The 20,029-nt window shown below is 37.0% G+C and overlaps 1 protein-coding gene across 38 annotated transcripts in view; it reads right to left on the minus strand.

Moving 5' to 3' along the window:
* CSNK1G1 (casein kinase 1 gamma 1) overlaps positions 1 to 20,029 on the minus strand; it is a 169,850-nt gene that overhangs the window by 103,096 nt on the left and 46,725 nt on the right. For 37 of the 38 annotated variants that reach the window (XR_007407285.1, XM_025472515.3, XM_049104183.1 and 34 more), the window contains one exon: positions 5,218 to 5,617. Coding sequence is in view for 36 of the 38 variants with exons in the window: in XM_025472515.3 (XP_025328300.1) it covers positions 5,218 to 5,398 (181 nt within the window). In the remaining 2 variants the exon portion in view is untranslated. Of the gene's footprint in view, positions 1 to 5,217; positions 5,618 to 20,029 lie in introns of those variants that run through there. The other variant, XM_049104197.1, reaches the window with a different exon arrangement.

A 20,029-nucleotide genomic window follows, 5' to 3' on the forward strand; every position in this document is an offset into this window, starting at 1 on the left:
ACGTAGGACTTGATCCTGGGTCTTCAGGATCCGGCCCAGGGTTGAAGGTGGTGCTAAACCACTGAGCCACCTGGGCTGCCCAAATCATTCACATCTTGATGTTTACATGGTCTTTCTAGGCCTGATTCAGCAGAATACTCAAAATTTTAAAAAACTCCTCAAAATAGCCCCCATGTTTCTCAATTAATAAAAAAGGCAATCTGCACATCTCTTTCCACTCTATCATGTCTTTCTACCTTTTATTCACAATCATCCTTCATCAATCTTCCTTTCTCAAATCCTCAAAAATCCCTTATCTACTGAGGCAATATACACAGGGAAGACTCCACAGAAATAATCTTCCCACTGAGAAACAGGCAAAGACCACAAAGAAGCAACTCTTAAAAGAAGAAATATAAATCAATGTATAAAGACATTTTATGTGAACTTATACACATTTAATGAGACACCATTTCCCCCGTATCAGACTGGCATAGATCAAAAGATTCTAAATAATGCTCAAGGCTTTTGAAAGGGTAGGGAAAGAACCACCTATGCAAACACAGGCAGAAAGTAAAGAGAAATCATCTTTCTAGGGGGCTAACTTACAATATGCAACAAAATCACAGATATGTATATCCTTTGACTCAGAGTGTATATTTTCAGGATTTATCCTAAGAAAATAATCACCCAAGTTTGTACTACACGGATGTATTATAAGCATCTATAAGGATGCTCAATATAGTATTATTTAGAATATGAAAAAACAATTTATATACATATATAAATTGGCTAAATAAATTACAGAATAACTACAGACATTAAAACTGAATGATCTAGGAATGCCTGGATGGCTCAGTCAGTTAAGCATCTGACTCTTGATCTCAGCTCAGTCATGATCTCCAAGTCGAGAAATGGAACCAATATAGGGCTTTCACACTAAGTATGGAACCTGCTTAAGATTCCTTCTCTGTCTCTACTCCCCTATCTCACGCATGTGCACACTCTCAATCTCTTAAAAAAAAAAAAAAAAAATTACCTATATTTAAAGTAAAATGAGAAGTCTGTGCTATAATAAGTGATAAAAGTAGGTTTATAGTACAATTTGATTACATTTCCAAATATGTCCTGATATACATTCTAGAAAATTAATCACATAAAAATAGTGGTTATCTTTGGAGAAACTTTTTTTTTTAAGATTTTATTTTTAAATAATCTCTAAAAAAAAAATAAATAAATAAATAAATAAATAAATAAATAAATAATCTCTAAACCTAACATGGGGCTCGAACTCACAACCTCAAGATCAAGAATCGCATGTTCTGCTGACTGAGCCAGCCAGGCGCCCCTGAAGAAACTTCTAAAGTAAAATTTAAAAGACTCTTCTGACTTTTTAACCTCTTTCCTCTTCAAGCTTTTCCTCTTCCAGCATCCCTTAAATGCATCTTTCTCCCACTCATACAAACTCCATAAAGTATCATCTTGTCCTCTGGGACTGCGTGTCCACAAACACCTACACGATGATGATTTCCTAATTCCTATCCGAAGCCTAAACTTTTCTTAGTCTCAGACTCACATTTTTGTTTATGTGCTACACACCCCTCGAATTCAATATATTCACCTGTCTACCTGCCCTCCTATCACCTACTTTAGTCCTATATTTCCTATTTCCATTAAAAGTTTCCTCATTCACTTGGTCTCTCTAAGCTGGCAAACTCATTTCATCTTTGAAAGCTTCCCCTCAAATACCTGGTGGTTCAAATCCTGCCTACAATCTACTTCTGAAATTTCTAATTCATCCCTTCCTCTTCATCTCACTGCCATTTTCAGAGCTAAGAGCTAAGGCAGGCCTACTCATTTCTGATTTAGAGTACAAAGCCAAACAAACATTTCTTAAGTATCCATTAACATTTCTAAAGTACACATTATATGCCATACCCAGTAAAAGGAGCCGAGAATATAAAGATTAATGAAGCAAAGTACTACCAATCAAGCTAATCTTGAGGCAGAGAGATGGAGGAAGATAATACAATGTGACAAATTCTACAATTAGAGCAAAATCCACAAGAATGTCAATTTCTTTCCTATCTGATCTAATCTTACAACTATCTGAATTATCTTTCTATCTAGAATACAAACCAGATCATGTCACTCTGTTGTAAAACCCTTGATGATTCTATTCCACTGCCTATAGGATGAAGTGCAAATGCTTTAATACCATCCAGACACTTCACAATCTGGTCCTAACCTACTTAATAGGCTCATCTATTACTTTTCTTTTACTTCACGTCTGTTAATGCAGTCATGTGTAACTAGCAGCTACTCCGATAATGTTTTGCGCTACTACTGCTGGAGAGCCCTTTTTCCTTGGGCCAACCAGTGGAAGTCCTGTCCTACTCTCAAATAATACTTCCTTCTTGAAACCTTCATTAACCTCTGCCAATACAGTTTTTATATAATCTAATACCTACCAATTCATATTATAATTTGTTTTCTTCTGTCACTACACTGTGAGATTGAGATTTTTTGTTTTTTTTTTTTTGAGATTGAGATTCTTAAGGACAGAAACTACATCATGGTTATTCTATCTTTCCCAAAGTTTAGTAAGATAGTAATTACTGAAGAAATATCTGTTAAATGGATGATGGGGTAGAAACAGGTTTGTAGAGACTAAAATGTACTAATCATTGTGTTATTTTCTTTGTTTCTCTATCTGGAATCCAGAGCTCTACCTAAATCCAGTGGTACTAAGGCCACTACCTCCCACCACCCTCAGATGCCAGGAGCCTGAAGGAGGCCATGGGTTTTTCATTCTTCCTAATTCATCTGGCCATCTATCCATCCATCGCACAGAATAACAACAGTAAATAACACATAGAATCCCCACCCTCCATTGGGGTTATATTCAAGTAAGCAGGGATAATTAACAGGTAAACAAATACAAATAAATCATTTCAGGTGGTGATCAATGTGATGAAAAAAATAAATGTTTGATGAGATAGAATACAGCTAGGGGAGAAATGTGCCATTTTAAATGGAGGTGGGGGAGAAATTACCGAAGGTTTCTCTGAGAAGGTAACAAAGGGTAAAGCCTGAAGGATGAGAAGCAACCACTTAAGCAAACTTTGGAAGAATTCTATAGTAGAAGGAACTTGAAGTGTAAAAGTTCTGAAGTAGAAATGCATTTGGCTGTTTGAGGGTCCATAAAAGAATGTGGCTAAAGAAATGAATTTGCAGAAGAAAGTATCGCCTTATAGGTGGTAGCCTTGGTGAAGCCCCCCATCTGCACCTGCTTTGAGTTTGGAATTTCCTAATTTACATCTTCTGTTGTCCACATAATCTCCTACTTATTGATATCACAGCTAAAGAGCAGTGGAATGGACTATATAGCATGCCCTATGTTAGGAAGATGTCAAATGATTGTGGAAGTACCTTTCTGGTTTCTGTTGCTAAGAAGTATTCCTAATGTCATGACAATATGGTCCTAGGGCTAACGAAAACCTGATAAGCACACAAGACTAAAACCACTTCAGAAGAAAGACAAGTCTTTCTACTGACCACAAGGCAAGCCAAAATGAAAACTACCAAATTATCCTAAATTCATATGAGGAAATAAAATACAACACTCTACTACTCTGAAATACATATGGGCTACAAATTTATCCTTTTAACTCAATAAGTTTTTCTATTCCTACGTAAACTTAAAGATCATATAATATGAAGCCAGACTTAAGTAATTAAGACATTTCCAGTTTTCACTTAAGTTTTTTCTCACCATTAGAGAAATCAAGCACTTTTATGATGTTCTGAGAAAGCAAGAATTTATATGCATCAAACTGCCTCTCAGTAGTAATTCTGTGGATGTTTATGTCATAATCTATTTAATTCAAGTTACTACTGTGATGTTAGAGCAAAGTCAATCCATTACATAAATGAATATTCACAAAACTAGCTGCTAAAACAACTCAGTAGTTGCTAGGAACTCAAGCAGTGTGAAATTACACATCTTTTCTCCTATTCTCAGTAGCATCTGCTAGATTTGCTAACTCGAATATCACTAAATATAAAAAGCCTTCCATTACACTAGCCAGGTCTTAAAATTCCAGGCTGCTGGCCTTCTACCAGCAAAAATAAATTCATACTCAGCATCCTTAAATTCAATTGTGCACCCAATGATCTCTCACCAGTGTAGTGATGCTTCCCTGAATATCTCTACCGGGGATCGGAGACAACATTTTTTCCTTCTTTTTTTTGCAGATCAGAAGTAGCAGAAGTGACAAACAATAATCATCTTACCTCACACGCTCCTATTTCCCCAGGGGCCAGAGTCTCTTACAACGGGTCTTCATAATAACCCATACCCATAACAGCTATGGAGAAAGGGCAAACACTTTCTCAGTGTTTGAGAGCCTAAAAGGGAACCTCTTTACATTCTCCATGGGGCTGTCCAACTTCATATACTTGTAAGATCTTTCATTTTCTCTTCCCAATTCACCCAGGGAAGAGCATTAAAAAAATTTATAAATACCTATTGTATCTTCTTCCCCATTTCACATCTTCAAACTGGTTGGTTTTGTAATTTTCATCATCATAGTCATAGATTCATACTTGAAATTTAAAAATCCATTTCCTTGGTTGGGAAATAAAATTGCATAATTTCTCCCTGGAGTTCTAGCTCAATCCTGATGTTGGTATTTCCAGGAAGAAATGCAAACATATTATCAGCTGGAAAGCCTCTCTAAACAGGATATATATCCTTACAGACTAAATCTAGGCATTATTCCGTAAGGATTTACCCCCTATCAGGGGTAGAGTGTAAGGCCTTACTCCCTTCTCAGAGTATGGTTCAAGGACTAACAACACCTAGGTCACCTAAAGTTTGTTAAAAAGATTTTAAGGCTGTACCTTTTAGACCAATTATATCAAAATTTTCATTTTATTGATATCTGTATGCAGATCTCTCTACATCATAAAATCTCAGAATTGGTGGTAAATTTACAAGCCTATCACACACAGAGGTGAACCCAGGATACAATTATAACTGATAATCACTTTAGTCTCCTTCACAAATTCTTTAGTTTTTATAATGACAGGCCCTACTTAAAATAATTTCTCATGAAATTATAACTGCTTGTCTTAAAACACACCAAAGCTAATTATAGCTGGTGGTGGTGGTGGTGGTGGTGGTGGTGGTGGTAGTGGTGGTGGAGGAAGCTGCTGATATAATCAAGTTCTTACCTAATCTGAGCTCTCCGAAGTTCCCACACCCTATCTTCTTGCCAACCCTGAAGTTGGGTCCCACCATAAGAACCCCAGAGGATGTTGAGGAGCCAGATGGTCGGGAACAGTGTGTACTCCTTTGTGCCATAGGTTTAGTTGTCCGTTGTCTTTCATCCTTCTCCCTACTAGGATGGTCCATGATCCTACACGACAGCGTCTCTGCACGAGTAGCCTCAGTCTGTATACCTCTCTTCAATACAAAAGTATGTCCAAATAAACCGTAGTCAGAGAAAAGTAAGGAGATCTTTTGGCACCATATTTATGTTTCTAATGTATCTCCACGAGATGAAAAATCATTGATTTGTTCTTGTAGGACATGTAGTCTGTGGATCTCAAGCACAGGAGGATATTTTGTAACCTAGGTAAAAATCAAGAAAACATAGAGTTAAAAATTAAATTTTAAAACAAATTCAGAAAGTTACCACTAATTAGAATGGATCCTATCCAAAAATGAACAAAGTGGATAGTTTCCTGAAATGGGTTTTGGTTTTATATTCTCCAACAGTTTAACCATCTGGGCTAGTTATTCATCTGGTAACATAAGCTCAGTAAGCGCCAGACCATGGCAGCTAAGGGAACACACAAGCCTTTAATATAAAATGCTGTCCTTGGGGCACCTGGGTGGCTCAGTCAGTTAAGCAACCGACTGCTGATTTTAGGGTCATGAGTTCAAGCCCTATATTGGCCTCCACGTTGGGCAGGGAGCCTATTTACATACATATATACATAAATAAATTCTGTTTTCTAGTACTGTACATATGACCCACAAGAAAGCTATTTGCTCCCTTTTTCATCACTGGCCAACAGAAAGATACAGTGGGGTTAAGCGTAGTTAAATAAACTGAGGACAACTGAAATCTCTTAACTTTGGACGGAGGCTACTTACTACCATCTCCCTCCATCCCCACCATTTATCAAGCACAGACATCAACAACATAATCGAAAACAAGTTACTGATGACACAGACTTCTATAAAAGACTTCCCAAAACCCTAGTGGTACTAAGCAGTCCTAGACTAAAGCTTTGTAACTGTATCTAATATCCTTCAATTATCTTTGTTGTTAACTAAAAGTCCTTCAAATAGTATTAGTAAGAAAAGGGAAATAAAATGTTTTAGGTAGTCCTATCTGAACCGATGTATGTGTCCATGTATGAGAAACTGTCAGCCTATTCTTTCTTCCCTTGCCTTATAAATTTGAGGACAGGAAAAAGATGTATCTTAACCTATCCAGACAATTTTGAGTATTCAGCTAACTCCCAAATTTTCATAAACTATCACTAGTGTAATAGTTTCATTTATAAGATTTGGAAAACTGTACTATCTATTACTCTTCATATTTTTCATATGTGCTCACTCTAACAGATGGAGGTTATTTTTATAATGCTGGTCATTAACTTTCTCCATTGCACTTAAACTCACGAAACATTAGGTAGAGTAATCACATACAGCCTTCATTATCCATATATACTTGCATGTAATAGAAAAACATACAGTACTTGCCAGGTTAGAAATCTGCAAAGTCAAAAATCGTGTTCAGCTGAGAAAAGGATGTAAATATAAGATACTAATTTAAGATATCCCAATTTTCTAATCTATGCATGGGACATAAGCATGATCTAATCTATAATTACGAAAGATAAATAATATTTAACACTACTAGTATGTGGCACCTCGTTTCAGAAATCAAACTAACTGAACAATTAAATTTTTCAAAATCCTTTATTTATCACCACCCATTGCTCAAAACTATTTTCTACTTCCCAACTGCAAACTCTTTAGCTTGTCACTGGAGTCCCTTCAATATTAAACTCCTTACTTAAATTCTTGTATTAAAAAGTTACCACATATGGGCACCTGGGTGGCTCAGTCAGTTAAGCATCTGCCTTTGGCTTGGGTCATGATCCCAGGGTCCTGGGATTGAGTCCTGCATCAGGCTCTCTGCTCAGCGAAGAGTATACTTCTCCCTCTCTCGGTCCCTCGCCCCTGCTTGTCCCTCTCTTCTTTCTCTTTCAAATAAATAAATAAAAACCTAAAACAAAAAAAAGTTACCACACAAACACAAGGAGGATCCACTGTTGGCCCTTATACCTAGAATACCCTCTTATGTCTTAAAGGCCTGACTCACATCCTATGTCCCTTGTGAAACCTTTTATAACCAATTCATCATTAAAACTTGGAGCACCACTGTGTATACTATGTGTTCATTTGCCACTTAACACGCACCAGATAATAGTGATATGTACTTTAATATTCAATTTGATTATAAGCTTTTGAAGTTAGAGATCTTGCCATATCTCCTTTAGTTTCTTGTATATAATTGGTACTTAATACTGAGTAACAATTATGATGATCTTGTTTCACAGAAACAGATTTTTGATGACATAACCAAATATTTACATAAAATAGTACAAGAGAATCCTGATTAACCCTAAAAACTCTTAGAATTCATCTACAAAAAAGCTAGCATTATTTCATTTCAATTCACTAGTGTTAAAACAGAATACTTAGGATTTCCATTTCACAAGGATATTAAATTATTTATTTTCAGTTACTAGCAGATGACATATGAAAAAGTTAGTTCAAGGACCAGGTCAAATAGAACATCCAAGGTAAACATTAAGTTATACTTTAACTTTATTATTTTTTTTTAATGACTTCCAGGGATGCCGGGGTAGCTCAGTTGGTTGAGCATCTGCCTTCCGCTCAGGTCATGATCCCAGAGTCCTGGGATCAAGTCTCGAATCGGGCTTCCTGCTACCCTTGACCTCTGCTGCTCCCTCTGCTTGTGCTCTCTAGCTCGTTCTCACTCACTCTCTCTTTCAAGTAAATAAAATCTTTAAAAAGTAAAATAATAAAAAATGACTTCCAAAGATAGCAATAAAAGACAAACTATATGATTTATCCTTATTCTTTTTAACAGTAAAAAAAAGAGGAGGGAAAGCCCACTTTTTTGCACCATACACAAAAATAAACTCAAAACAGATTAAAGATCTAAATGTAAGACTTTAAACCACTGAACTCCTAAATACACACATACACACATAGGCAGTAAACTCTGGGTTATCAGCCTTAAGCACTATTTTTCTGGATCTGTCTCCTTAGGCAAAGGAAACAAAAGCAAAAATAAACTATTTGAACTAGGGATCCTTGGGTGGATTTAGCGGTTTAGCGCCTGCCTTTGGCCCAGGGCGTGATCTTGGAGTCCCGGGATCAAGTTCCACATCAGGCTCCCTGCATGGAGTCTGCTTCTCCCTTTGCTTATGTCTCTGCCCCCTCTCTCTCTCTCTCTCCCCCTCATGAATAAATAAAATCTTTAAAAAAAAATAATTAACTATTGGGACTAAACTAAAAAGCTTTTGCACAGCAAAGGAAGCCATCAATGAAACAAAAAGGCAATCTACTGAATGAGAGAAGATATGTATAAATGATATATCCAATAAGGGTTAATACTCAAAATATATAAAGAACTCACACAAATCAATGCCAAAAAAAAACCCAAAAAAACAAAAAAACAAAAAAACAAATAACCTGATTAAAAAATGGGGAGAAAATCTGAATAGATATTTTTTTCAAAGACAAGCATCTGCTTGTCTTGATATGAAAAGAGGCTCAATATTACTAATCAGGGAAATGCAAATTAAAACCACAATGAGATCACCTCACACTAATCAGAATAGCTATAGGTAGTATCAAAAAGACAAGAAATGGGGTGCCTGGCTGGCTCAGTCAGTAGAGCATGCAATTCTTGATCTTAAGGTTGTGAGTTCAAGCTTCATGCTCAGTACAGAGCATGGAGCATTTTATTTAAAAGTAAAATCTTAAGAAAAAAAAAAAAGACAAGAAATAATAAGTGTTGGCAAGGATGTGGAGAAAAAGAAACCCCTGTATACTGTTACTGGGAATGTAAATGGGTGTGGCAATTACGGAAAACAGAATAGATTCCTCAAAAAATTAAAAATAGAAATACCATATGACCGAGTAATTCCACTTCTGTGTATTTACCTGAAGAAAACAAAAACACTAATTTGAAAAGATATATGCACCTCTATGTCTACGTAGTATTATTTACAAAACCCAAGATGTGGAAGCAACTTAAATGTCCATCGATAGGTATGAATGGATAAAGAAGATGGGTAGTGTGTGTATGTGTGTGTGTAATGAAATATTAGTCACTAAAAAGAATGGCATCTTGCCAGTTTGTAACAACATGTATGGACCTAGAAGGTATTATGCTAAGTGAAATAGGTCAGACAGAGAAAGACAAATACTGTATTTCATTTATATGTGGAATCTAAAAAAACAAAACAAAAAGAGTGCCTAGGTGGCTCAGTCGACTCTTGATCTCAGCTAAGGTCTTGATCTCAGGATTTTGAGCCCAAGCCTCACACTGGGCTCCAGACTGGTTGTGGAGCCTACTTAAAAAAACAAATGTATAAACAAACAAAAAGCCAGATTCATAAATAGAACAAACTGGTGGCTACCACACAGGAGGGGGCAAAATAGGCAAAGGAGATTAAGAGATACAAAATTTTAGTTATAAAATAAGTAGATCACAAGGATGAAAAGTACAGCATAAGGAACGTAGTCAATAATATTGTAGTACTTTTATATGGTGACAGATGGTAACTACACTTATTGTGGTGAGCATTTTATAATGGATATAATTGCTAAATCACTATGTTGTACACCTGAAACAAAGTATTGTATGTCAACTAAAGGAAGGAGGGAGAGAAATTACATAAATGCAATAAGGAGAGGTTTCTTTTTCTGGTAAATAAGCTATTTGGCAATTACTTGTAACTTATTTATTAAACATATGTTATGATAAATTTTTAGAATCACGCCAGCAAGTTCCTTAAGAAGCTTAATTCTAATAATTTCTATGAATTTAAGCATGCCTGAATTAAGAGGAAAGATATTTTTTCAAGTATAACACTCCATATATTCTTTGTAATCAAAAGTTATAATTCATTTCAGGAAATGGTTTAACACTTCCCAGAAGGCATCACTCCATTAATAAAGCCACACTTTGTGAATAAAAGCAGATTTATCCACATAGCTTTCTTGGCTGGAAAATTATAAGGCCTTTTTAGCAGGCTAAAGAATTATTGCTAAAAGTAAAATTTTTTAAATCTAATTCATCAAATCGTGAGTAGGGAACTGATGCCAAATCTGCTGGTTTATGATAGAGTTGAAGCAGATGGCTATCTTCAACAGTGGTCAGTGAAAAGTTTTGCTTCACAGACTGCTCTAGAAGATACCTTAGAAACTTAGGTTTCTAGAAACTACCACTCTGAGCCAACATACAAAAGAAATAGGCCAAAACCAAGGGTTCATCTGGCTCAAAGTCACTCTAAGGCAGCAACAAATGCTTTACAGAGGAAATAGGCATGGTCTTCTATCATGAATGAAATTACTAAAGTGAATTTATTGCTTTATGTAATACGTATTTTGAGAAGCTGCATGAAGTCTAAAAAAATTGAGTCACGGGATCCCTGGGTGGCGCAGCGGTTTGGCGCCTGCCTTTGGCCCAGGGCGCGATCCTGGAGACCCAGGATCGAATCCCATGTCAGGCCCCCGGTGCATGGAGCCTGCTTCTCCCTCTGCCTATCTCTCTGCCTCTCTCTCTCTCTCTGTGACTATCATAAATAAATAAAAAAAAAAATTAAAAAAAAAATTGAGTCACATTATAAAACCACCACAGAAAATGTTTAAAGAATTATAGCTGTGAATCTACTAAGAGAAAATAAATTACTGAATTACTATCTTTGATTTCAGATTCTCATATACTGGCACCATCAAAATGAGGCATGTAAATAATTAAATTTTAAAGTTAAAACACACACAGCCTTTGGTGATAGTCAAGACAAGAGATAGCGTTCTAAATCTCTCTCTTCTGATATAACTTAGGATGAAATTGCTTTAAGGTGTAGGACTGCTGGGTCGTATGGTAAGTTTATGTTTGAAGTATCTCTGGAATGACCAAACTCTTCTGCTGTTCCTTCATCTACCACATACTGGCTTTGGTGCAAAGGCTTATTACAGCCTCTTAGTCACAAGTTTCAGTTTCATATATCATTTCTCACACCAGTATCCAAAACAGAAACGAAAGGGCAATAGCAAAAGACTTTCTCATTGTTTATTTGTTTTTCGGTAAGGATGAAAATTCTTCCCAGAGCCTAGAGTAAAATTCTCCTTGTGTTAGGTTGCCAACAGTATACACAACAATCCCTGAAATTCTCACTGTAAGCTCCTCAAAGAATGAGATCAAGCCTGACCTGATGTTTAGAACATAGGATAGTTTCAAGAGCAGTATCACAGTGAAAGAAGGTACTGAGTAAATATTGAGTAAAAATGGGTTTCTGCATGTGTGCAAATGCTTCTATGTGTGCTAAAAGACCCTCAAAATTACAGAATAAAAAAATTAAAGGACACTTTAAGGACACATAAAAGTCTCATAACTCATTTTAGCATAAAAGAAAAAAACGAGTGGGGGTGGGCAAAAAAAAAAAAAAAGGAAAGAAAAAAATGACACAGTAAGAATATCACTTTAATTAACCTAACAAATGGCCAAAATTGATTTACTTTAGCCACAATACAAAAGTGCTATTATTAAAGGGAAGAACACTGTTTACAGGTCCTGATACTGTTTCTCTTTTCTACAAATTCCAATTATTAATGTCTCCTAAATGTTTTCCATTCTACCACCTTACCCCTCACAGCTCAGTCTATTCTCATCTAATGATTAGTTTTAAGATCATGCTCTTAGTAAATTCCAACATAAAATATAGTATTAACTATAGTCACCATGCAGTACATTACATCCTCAGAACTTTTTTATCTTACAAATGGAAGTTTGTATAGGAGTTTCCCCATGTCCCCCCTTAACTAGTTTCAGTTACCTATGGTAAACTACCACCCAGGAGCAGATAATCCTCCTCCTGCCATACCACCAGAAAGTCAATAAAAAGCCTAAGGCTACAGCACAATGCCAGTGTCATGCATTTCACTTGTCTCATCATGTAAGCACTTTATCATCTCATCATCACAAGAATAAAAAGGGGAGGGGTGCCTGGGTAGCTCAGCCAGTTAAGAAATCTGCCTTGTCTGGCTCAGGTCATGATCACAGGGTTCTGGGATCCAGCCCGGAATCTGGCTCTCTCTGCTCAGCGGGGAGCCTGGTTCTCCCTCTCCCTGCCACTCTTGCTACTTGTACTCTCTCTCTCTCTCTCAAAAAAATAAATAAAATCTTAAAAAAAAAGGGGGGGGATATAGTACAGTAAGATAGGCAGGACCATTCACATTAACATCTATTACAGTATATTGTTATAACTGTTCTACTTTGTCAATTATTGTTGTTAATCTCCTACTCTGCCTAACTGATAAATTGAACTTTATCACAGGTATGTAATATAGGGAAAACTTTATCACAGGTATGTAATATAGGACATATAGGATACTACACTATCCATGATTTCAGGAATCCACTGGGGGTCTTGAAACTTACCCCTTGCAGATAAGGTGGGGGACTACTCTACCTTTTAACCACCTTCACAACCTCCACCCCACCCACCCCTACCCCTATCTCTACCTCAGGCAACACTAATCTGTTGTTCTGAGTTCAGATTTTTTAGATTCCATACATTTGACATCACATAGTATTTTGTCTTCCTCTGTCTCATTTCACTTAGCATAAAACCCCAAGGTCCACAGTCACAAATGGCAGGATTTCATTTATTTTTATAACTAAATAATATCCTTGTGTGTGCATGTGTGGGTGTTACATACATTTATCATATTTTATTTATTCATTTATCTGCTGATGCACACTTAGCTGTTTCCATGTGATGGCTATTGCACATAATGCTGCAATAAACATAGGGATACAGTTATCTCTTATTTTTAATTTCTTGAGGAATGTTGCTACTGTTTTCCCCAGTCTGTACCAATTTACATTTCTACCAACAGTGCACAAGGGTTCCCTTTTCTCTACATCCTCACCAACATTTGGTATTTCCTATCATTTTGATAACAGTCATTTTAACAGGTGTGAAGTGTTACTTCATTTTGCTTTTGATTTGCATTTCCCTGATGATTAATAATGCTGGGCATCCTTCAATACCCATGTTGGCCACCTGTATGTCTTCTTTGGAAAAATGTTTTTTCAGTTCCCCTACTCATTTCTAATTAGATTTTTTTCCTATTGACTTGCTTGAATTGTTTATGTATTTTAGATATTAACCACTTATCAGTTATATGATTTGTAAGTATTTTCTCCCATTTAGTAGGCTGTCTTTTCATTTTATTGATGACTCCCTTTGCCATGCAGAAGCTTTTTAGTTTGGGGCACTTGAGTGGCTCAGTTAAGAGTCAGACTATTGGTTTTGGCTCAGGTCATGGTTTTAGTGTCATGAGATTGAGCCCTGAATTGGGCTCTGCATGGAGTCTGCTTAGGAATCTCTCTTCACACACATACACCAGCCCGGTCCCTTCTCCCATTCGTGTGCATGCTCTCTCTTGCTAAATAAATAAATCTTTAAAATAAAAAAAAAATTTTTTTTAGTCTGATGTAATTCCACTTTTTATTTTTGCTTTTGTTATCTTTGCTTTTGATATCAAACTAAAAAAACTCATTGTCAAATCTAGTATCAGGTTGCTTATCCTCTATGCTTTCTTCTAGGAGTTTCATGGTTTCAGGTGTTACATTCAAGTCTATAATCATTTACGACTTCGTTTTTCTGATGTAAGATGGGTCCAGTTTTCCCATCACCATTTACTGAAGAGACTATCCTTTCTTTATTGTATATTCTTGGCTCCTTTGTCGTAAATTAATTGGCCATATATATACATGGGCTTATTTCAGGGATCTCTACTCTGTTCCATTGATCTTTGTGTCTGTTTTAACCCCCAATACCACACTGTTTTGATTACTGTAACTTTGTACTATAGTTTGAAATTCAGAAGTGTGATGTTTCTAGTTTTGTTGTCAAAACTCCTTAGACAATTTGGGGTATTTTGGATACCCCAAATTTTAGGATTGTTTTTTCTATTTCTGTGAAAAATACCACTGGAATTTTAATACAGATTGCACTGACTCTATAGATCACCTTGGCTGTATGCACATTTTAACAATATTAATGCTTCCAATCCATGAGAATTGAATATCTTTCCACTTATTTGTATCTTTTTTTTTTTTTAATTTTATTTATTTATTCATGAGAGACACAGAGACAGGGGCAGAGACAGGGAAAAGCAGGCTCCCTGTGGGGAGCCTGATGGGGGACTTGATCCCAGGACCCTGGGATCATGACTCGAGCCAAAGGCAGATGCTCAACTGCAGGTGCCCCATATCTTCTTTAATTTCTTTCATCAATGTCTCACAGTTTTCAGTTTCACATCCCTGATTAAATTTATTGCCAAGTATTTTATTCTTTTTGATACAATGATAAATGGGATTTTTAAAATTCCTATTTTCTGATAGTTCATCAGTGCATAGAAATGCAGATTTTTGTATGTCCATTTTGTATCCTGCAACTTTACTGAATTCACATATTTTTATTCTGTATATCCATTAAGAAAGTATTGTAGCTTGTTATTTTTTCTACTACTTTTCTTTCTTAACCTTCATACTAGATTTATAGAAGTGATTTACCCACCACAAGATTAGAATATTCTGGACTTAAGTATATATTTACCTTTAGTAGTGAGACTTATACATTCGTATGTTTTCCTATTAGTCATTATGATCCTTTAGTTTCAGCTTGAAAAAGTCCCTTTAGCATTTCTTATAAGGCTGGTCTAGTGGTGATGAACTCCTTCAATTCTTCCTTGTCTGGAAAATTCTTTATCATTCCTTTAATTCTAAAGGATTTCTGACCTCAGTGACCATCTTTTATGACAATTATTTTGAATTCTTTATTAGATAAATCACTTATCTCCATTTCTTGAGTTTTTATCTTGTTCTTTTGTTCAGAAAATATCCTCTGTTTCTTCATTTTCCTTGACTCTGTTGGTTTCTGTGCATGCTAAAACATCCACCTCTCCCAGTCTTGACAGAGTAGTCTCCTATAGGAGATGAACCTTACTGCTCAGCCAGGCCCTAGCTCTTAGCTGTTTATTAAATCTCTGTGATTGTCCAAGCCTTCTTTATTCTTAGTGGTTCCCAATGGTTACAGATGTGAAAAGACCTGTCAATGTCCCACAGGGGAGGATCTTAGTCAGCATTTCAATGAAGGCTAACTAGAAGCTGGACTTTCAAGCAGCAGCCTTTTGAAGTATGAAAGTAGATCACTTTCAGGGAGACTAAGAGCTGGGCTTTTTAGTCGGCTCCCTCTGCACTGAACCCGCAGGGCTATAGTCTTGTGGGATTCACAAACACAAGCCCTGCTGGCTACCAGAGCCAAGCAATCAAGGGGTGCACCCCCAGGCTGGAGCCACAGAAGCCAGGGCACCAGACGGTTGTACAAAATCATTCTAAGGAGACACTGATGACATGCAGTGGGCCAGAGGGAGAACGTGAAGATGGCACCTGCCAGCCTCCCAGGCCTCCATGGAAGATTGTGGTCGGTCCCTAGGTGTGTGCCAAATCAGAAGCCTGACTCTCAGGCAGCAACTCTTCAAATATACAAACAGTCCTCCTTCAGGTAAAGACCAGGAGATGGACATTTCTGTCTTCTGCCTCTGCACTGAGCTGAGAAGGGAGTAGCTGGCCATGGCAGATTTCTCAGAGGACTCAAACTGTTTGTTTGCTATAGTTTTTGGGTTTGCAGACACAAGCTGCACTGGCTTTCAGTGCTAGGTATTTGGGGGGTCTATCCCTCAGATGGAAATTTCAAATGTTGAGACACTAGATATTGGGTGCAAACTCTTCACTCCTCAGGGAGAAGGTGGGAGTTGTGAGTTCCCTCTTAAATTATAGATTTCTGTGCTGGGGGTGGGGTTTATAGAAAGAATATGTCTCAGTCTCTCCTATCCATATCAATGAGGGTTTTTTTTCCTCACTCAATGTATAGGAATTGTTCAACTAGTTTCTGGATTCCTTCCAAAGGGAATTCTTCTGTGTATGACTGTAATGAAGGCCAAGCCCACCTGACATTTTTCAGTCCTTCTATGTCTCACATTTTATTCATACCTCCCCATTGAGAAAAAAAATGTACTACCATTTAAAAAACAAAACATACCTTTAGCCAGTTATTTTGTGAGTATTGACAAAATGATTCTAATATGAAAAGGCAAAAGAGCCAGAATAGCCAACACGTATTTCAAAGAGAACAAAGTCAGATGGCTAACACTACTCAACCTTAAGACTCACTATAAAGCTTCCATAATTGGGCCACCTGTGTGGCTCAGTGGTTGAGCTTCTGTCTTTGGCTCAGGGCGTGATCCTGGGGTTCTGAGATAGAGTCCCACATTGGGCTCCCCGCAGGGAAGCCTGCTTCTCCCTCTGCCTCTCTCTGTCATGAATAAATAAAATCTTAAAAAAAAAAAAAAAGCTACAGTAATCAAGACAGTATGGTACAGGCAAAAGAATAGACAAATAGATCAATGGAGCAGAACAGAAAGCCCAGAAATAGCCCACACAAACATAATCAAACTGATCTTTGATGAAGGAGCAAAGGCAAAACAGTGGAGGACTGTCTTTTCTAAAAATGATGCTGGAAAAAATGGACACTACATGCAAAAAAGTGAATCCAGACACAGACCTCACACCTATCACAAAAATTAACTCAAAATGAATGATAGAGCTAAATGGAAAACACAAAACTATAAAACTACTAAAAGGCATTATAGAGAAAATCTAAGTGACTTTAGGTTTGGCAATGATTTCTCAGATCCACCACCAAAAATGCAATCCATGGAAGAAAAAATTGATAAGCTAGACTTAATTAAAATTAAAAATTTCTGCTCTGCAAAAGTCATTGTCAAAAGAATGAAAAGACAAACTATAGATTGGGAGAAATATTCACAAAACAGATGTGTGAAAAAGGATTGTTACCCAAAATATACAAAAACTTGAAACTAAAGAAGAAAATAAAAATAAACCCAATTTAAAAATGGGCAATTGGGGGTGCCTGGCTGGCTCAGTTGGTCAAGCATGTGACTCTTGATCTCAGAGTCCCGAGTTTAAGCAACATGTTGGGTGTAGCACTTACTTAAAAAAAAGAAAATGGACAATCTGAACAGATACCTCATAAAGATATACAGATCACAAATAAGCATATGAAAGGATGCTTAACATCATATGACATTAGGGAATTGCAGATTCATATAAGATATCACTATACTATTAGAATGTGAAAACACGGGCAGCCTGGGTGGCTCAGCAGTTTAGCGCCACCTTCAGCCCAGGGTGTGCTCCTGGAGATCTGGGCTCGAGTCCCACGTCAGGCTCCCTGCATGGAGCCTGCGTCTCCCTCCCTCTGCCTGTGTCTCTGCCTCTCTCTGTGTGTCTCATGAATAAATAAATAAAATCTTAAAAAAAAAAAAAAAGTGAAAACACAAAACACTGACAATACCAAAAGCTGGTGAGGATGTGGAAAAACAGGAACTCTCTTCATTGCTGGTTGGAATGCAAAATGGTACAGCCACACTAGAAGACAGTTTGGCAATTTTTTACAAAGCTAAACATATTCTTACCATATGATTCAGCAACCCCTGGTACTTATTCAAAAGAACTGACAACTTAAGTCCATACAAAAACCTTCAGGTGGACGCCTGAGTGGCTTAGCGGTTGAGCATCTGCCTTTGGCTCAGGGTGTGATCCGGGTCCGGGGATCGAGTTCTGCATTGGGCTCCCTATGAGGAGCCTGCTTCTCCCTCTGTCTATATCTCTGTCTCCATCTCTGTGTCTTTCATGAATGGATAAAAAAAAAAAAATCTTAAAAAAAAAAAAAAAACCTTCACATAATGTTTCTAGCAATTGGAAGCAACCAAGGTGTCTTTCAATAGGTGAATGGATAAACTATGATATAGCCATGCAGAGGAATATTATTCAGCAATAAAAATAAAGTATCAAGTCAAGAAAAGAAACAGAGGAACCTTAAAAGAATATCACTAAATGAAGGAAGCCAATCTGAAAATACTATACACTATATGATTCCAACTATATGACATTCTGGAAAAGGAAAAATTATGGAGACAGTAAAAAGATCAGTGATTGCTAGGAATTCAGGGAGAGGAAGGAAGAAAGGGATGAAAAGGGAGAAGGGATTTTAAGGGCAGTGAAATTATTTTGTAGGATACCATAATGGTAGGTACATGTCATTCTGTGCCTGTCAAAACCCATAAAATATGTAACATATTCTATGGATTCTGGATTCTAATGTGAACTATGGACTTTAGTTAATAGTAACACAGCCAACCCTTGAACAGCACAGGTCCACTTATACAAGGATTTTTTTTATAAATACAGTACAATATTATAAATGTATTTTCTCTTTCTTATGATTTTCTTAATATTTTCTTTTCTCTAGTTTAAGAAAACACTATATAATACATACAACACACAAAGTTTGTGTTGACTGCTTATGTTATTAGTCTGGCTTCTAGTCAACAATAAACTATTAAGTTTTTGGGAAGTCAAAAGTTTAGGAAAATTCTCAACCACACTGGAGGGCTGCCACTTCTAACCCCTACATTATTCATAGGTCAACTATAATTTTAAATAAGCATATACTATTTTAGTTATTTTTTTAATCTTAAGATAAAAATTCCCTTGATTTTCTAGCACAAACCAGCAAAACATGTCTGCAAAACCACCATCTTTACATCATCTTCTTCCTGTCGCATACAAAATAGGTGGTCCCCCTGCCCAAGGCAAATAACTTATAAACTTCACTATGTCATCTCTCTCAATCTATACCTTTATCCTCTTCCTCTCTACTGATTTCCTACAATAAGCACCAAACATGTTCAAAATATTTCCATTAAAAATATAAGACAATACTCATCCCTTGGTCATTACCTCCAGTCCAGCTACCATCCTCTCTCTCACAGGACTTTCAAAAACAAACTGAAGAGTTGTCCTCACTTACTGTTTCTATTTCCTCATTAGTGAACACTGCATAACAGGGTTTTTAATACCACTGCCCCAAACCATTTTTTCACCTTTCTTTTCCCCAGGTAAACCACACCCTTGAGGTTAAATCTGAGAAACAATTTTCAGTCCTTAGCTTTTTGATTTCCTGGCACTAGTGGCCTTTTACTCTAATTTAAAAAATTCTTTCCCCGGGGCACCTGGGTAGCTCAGTCAGCTGGGCATCTGCCTTTAGCTCGGGTCATGATCCCAGGGTCTGAGGATGGAGCCCCATGTCAGGCTCCCTGTTCAGCAGGGAGTCTGCTGCTCCCTCTCTCTCTGCGCTTCCCCCTACTCATGTTCTCTCTCTCAAATGAATACATAAAATCTTTTTTTTTTTTTTTTTTTTTTTTTTTTTTTTTTTTTTTTATTTATGATAGTCACACAGAGAGAGAGAGGCAGAGACATAGGCAGAGGGAGAAGCAGGCTCCATGCACCGGGAGCCCGATGTGGGATTCGATCCCAGGTCTCCAGGATCGCGCCCTGGGCCAAAGGCAGGAGCCAAACCTCTGCGCCACCCAGGGATCCCCATAAAATCTTAATTAAAAAAATACCCACAACACTTATTTCTAAAAAAATAAAAATTATTTCCCCTTTTGAGTTCATCCTGTCACTCTCTTTTGACTTTCCTTCGGACTACTCCATTTTTTTTTTTTTTTTTTAAAGTAGGCTCACAACCCTGAGATCAAGACCTG

The sequence above is a fragment of the Canis lupus genome, chromosome 30 (genome assembly GCF_003254725.2).
Source record: "Canis lupus dingo isolate Sandy chromosome 30, ASM325472v2, whole genome shotgun sequence".
NCBI lineage: Eukaryota > Metazoa > Chordata > Mammalia > Carnivora > Canidae > Canis > Canis lupus.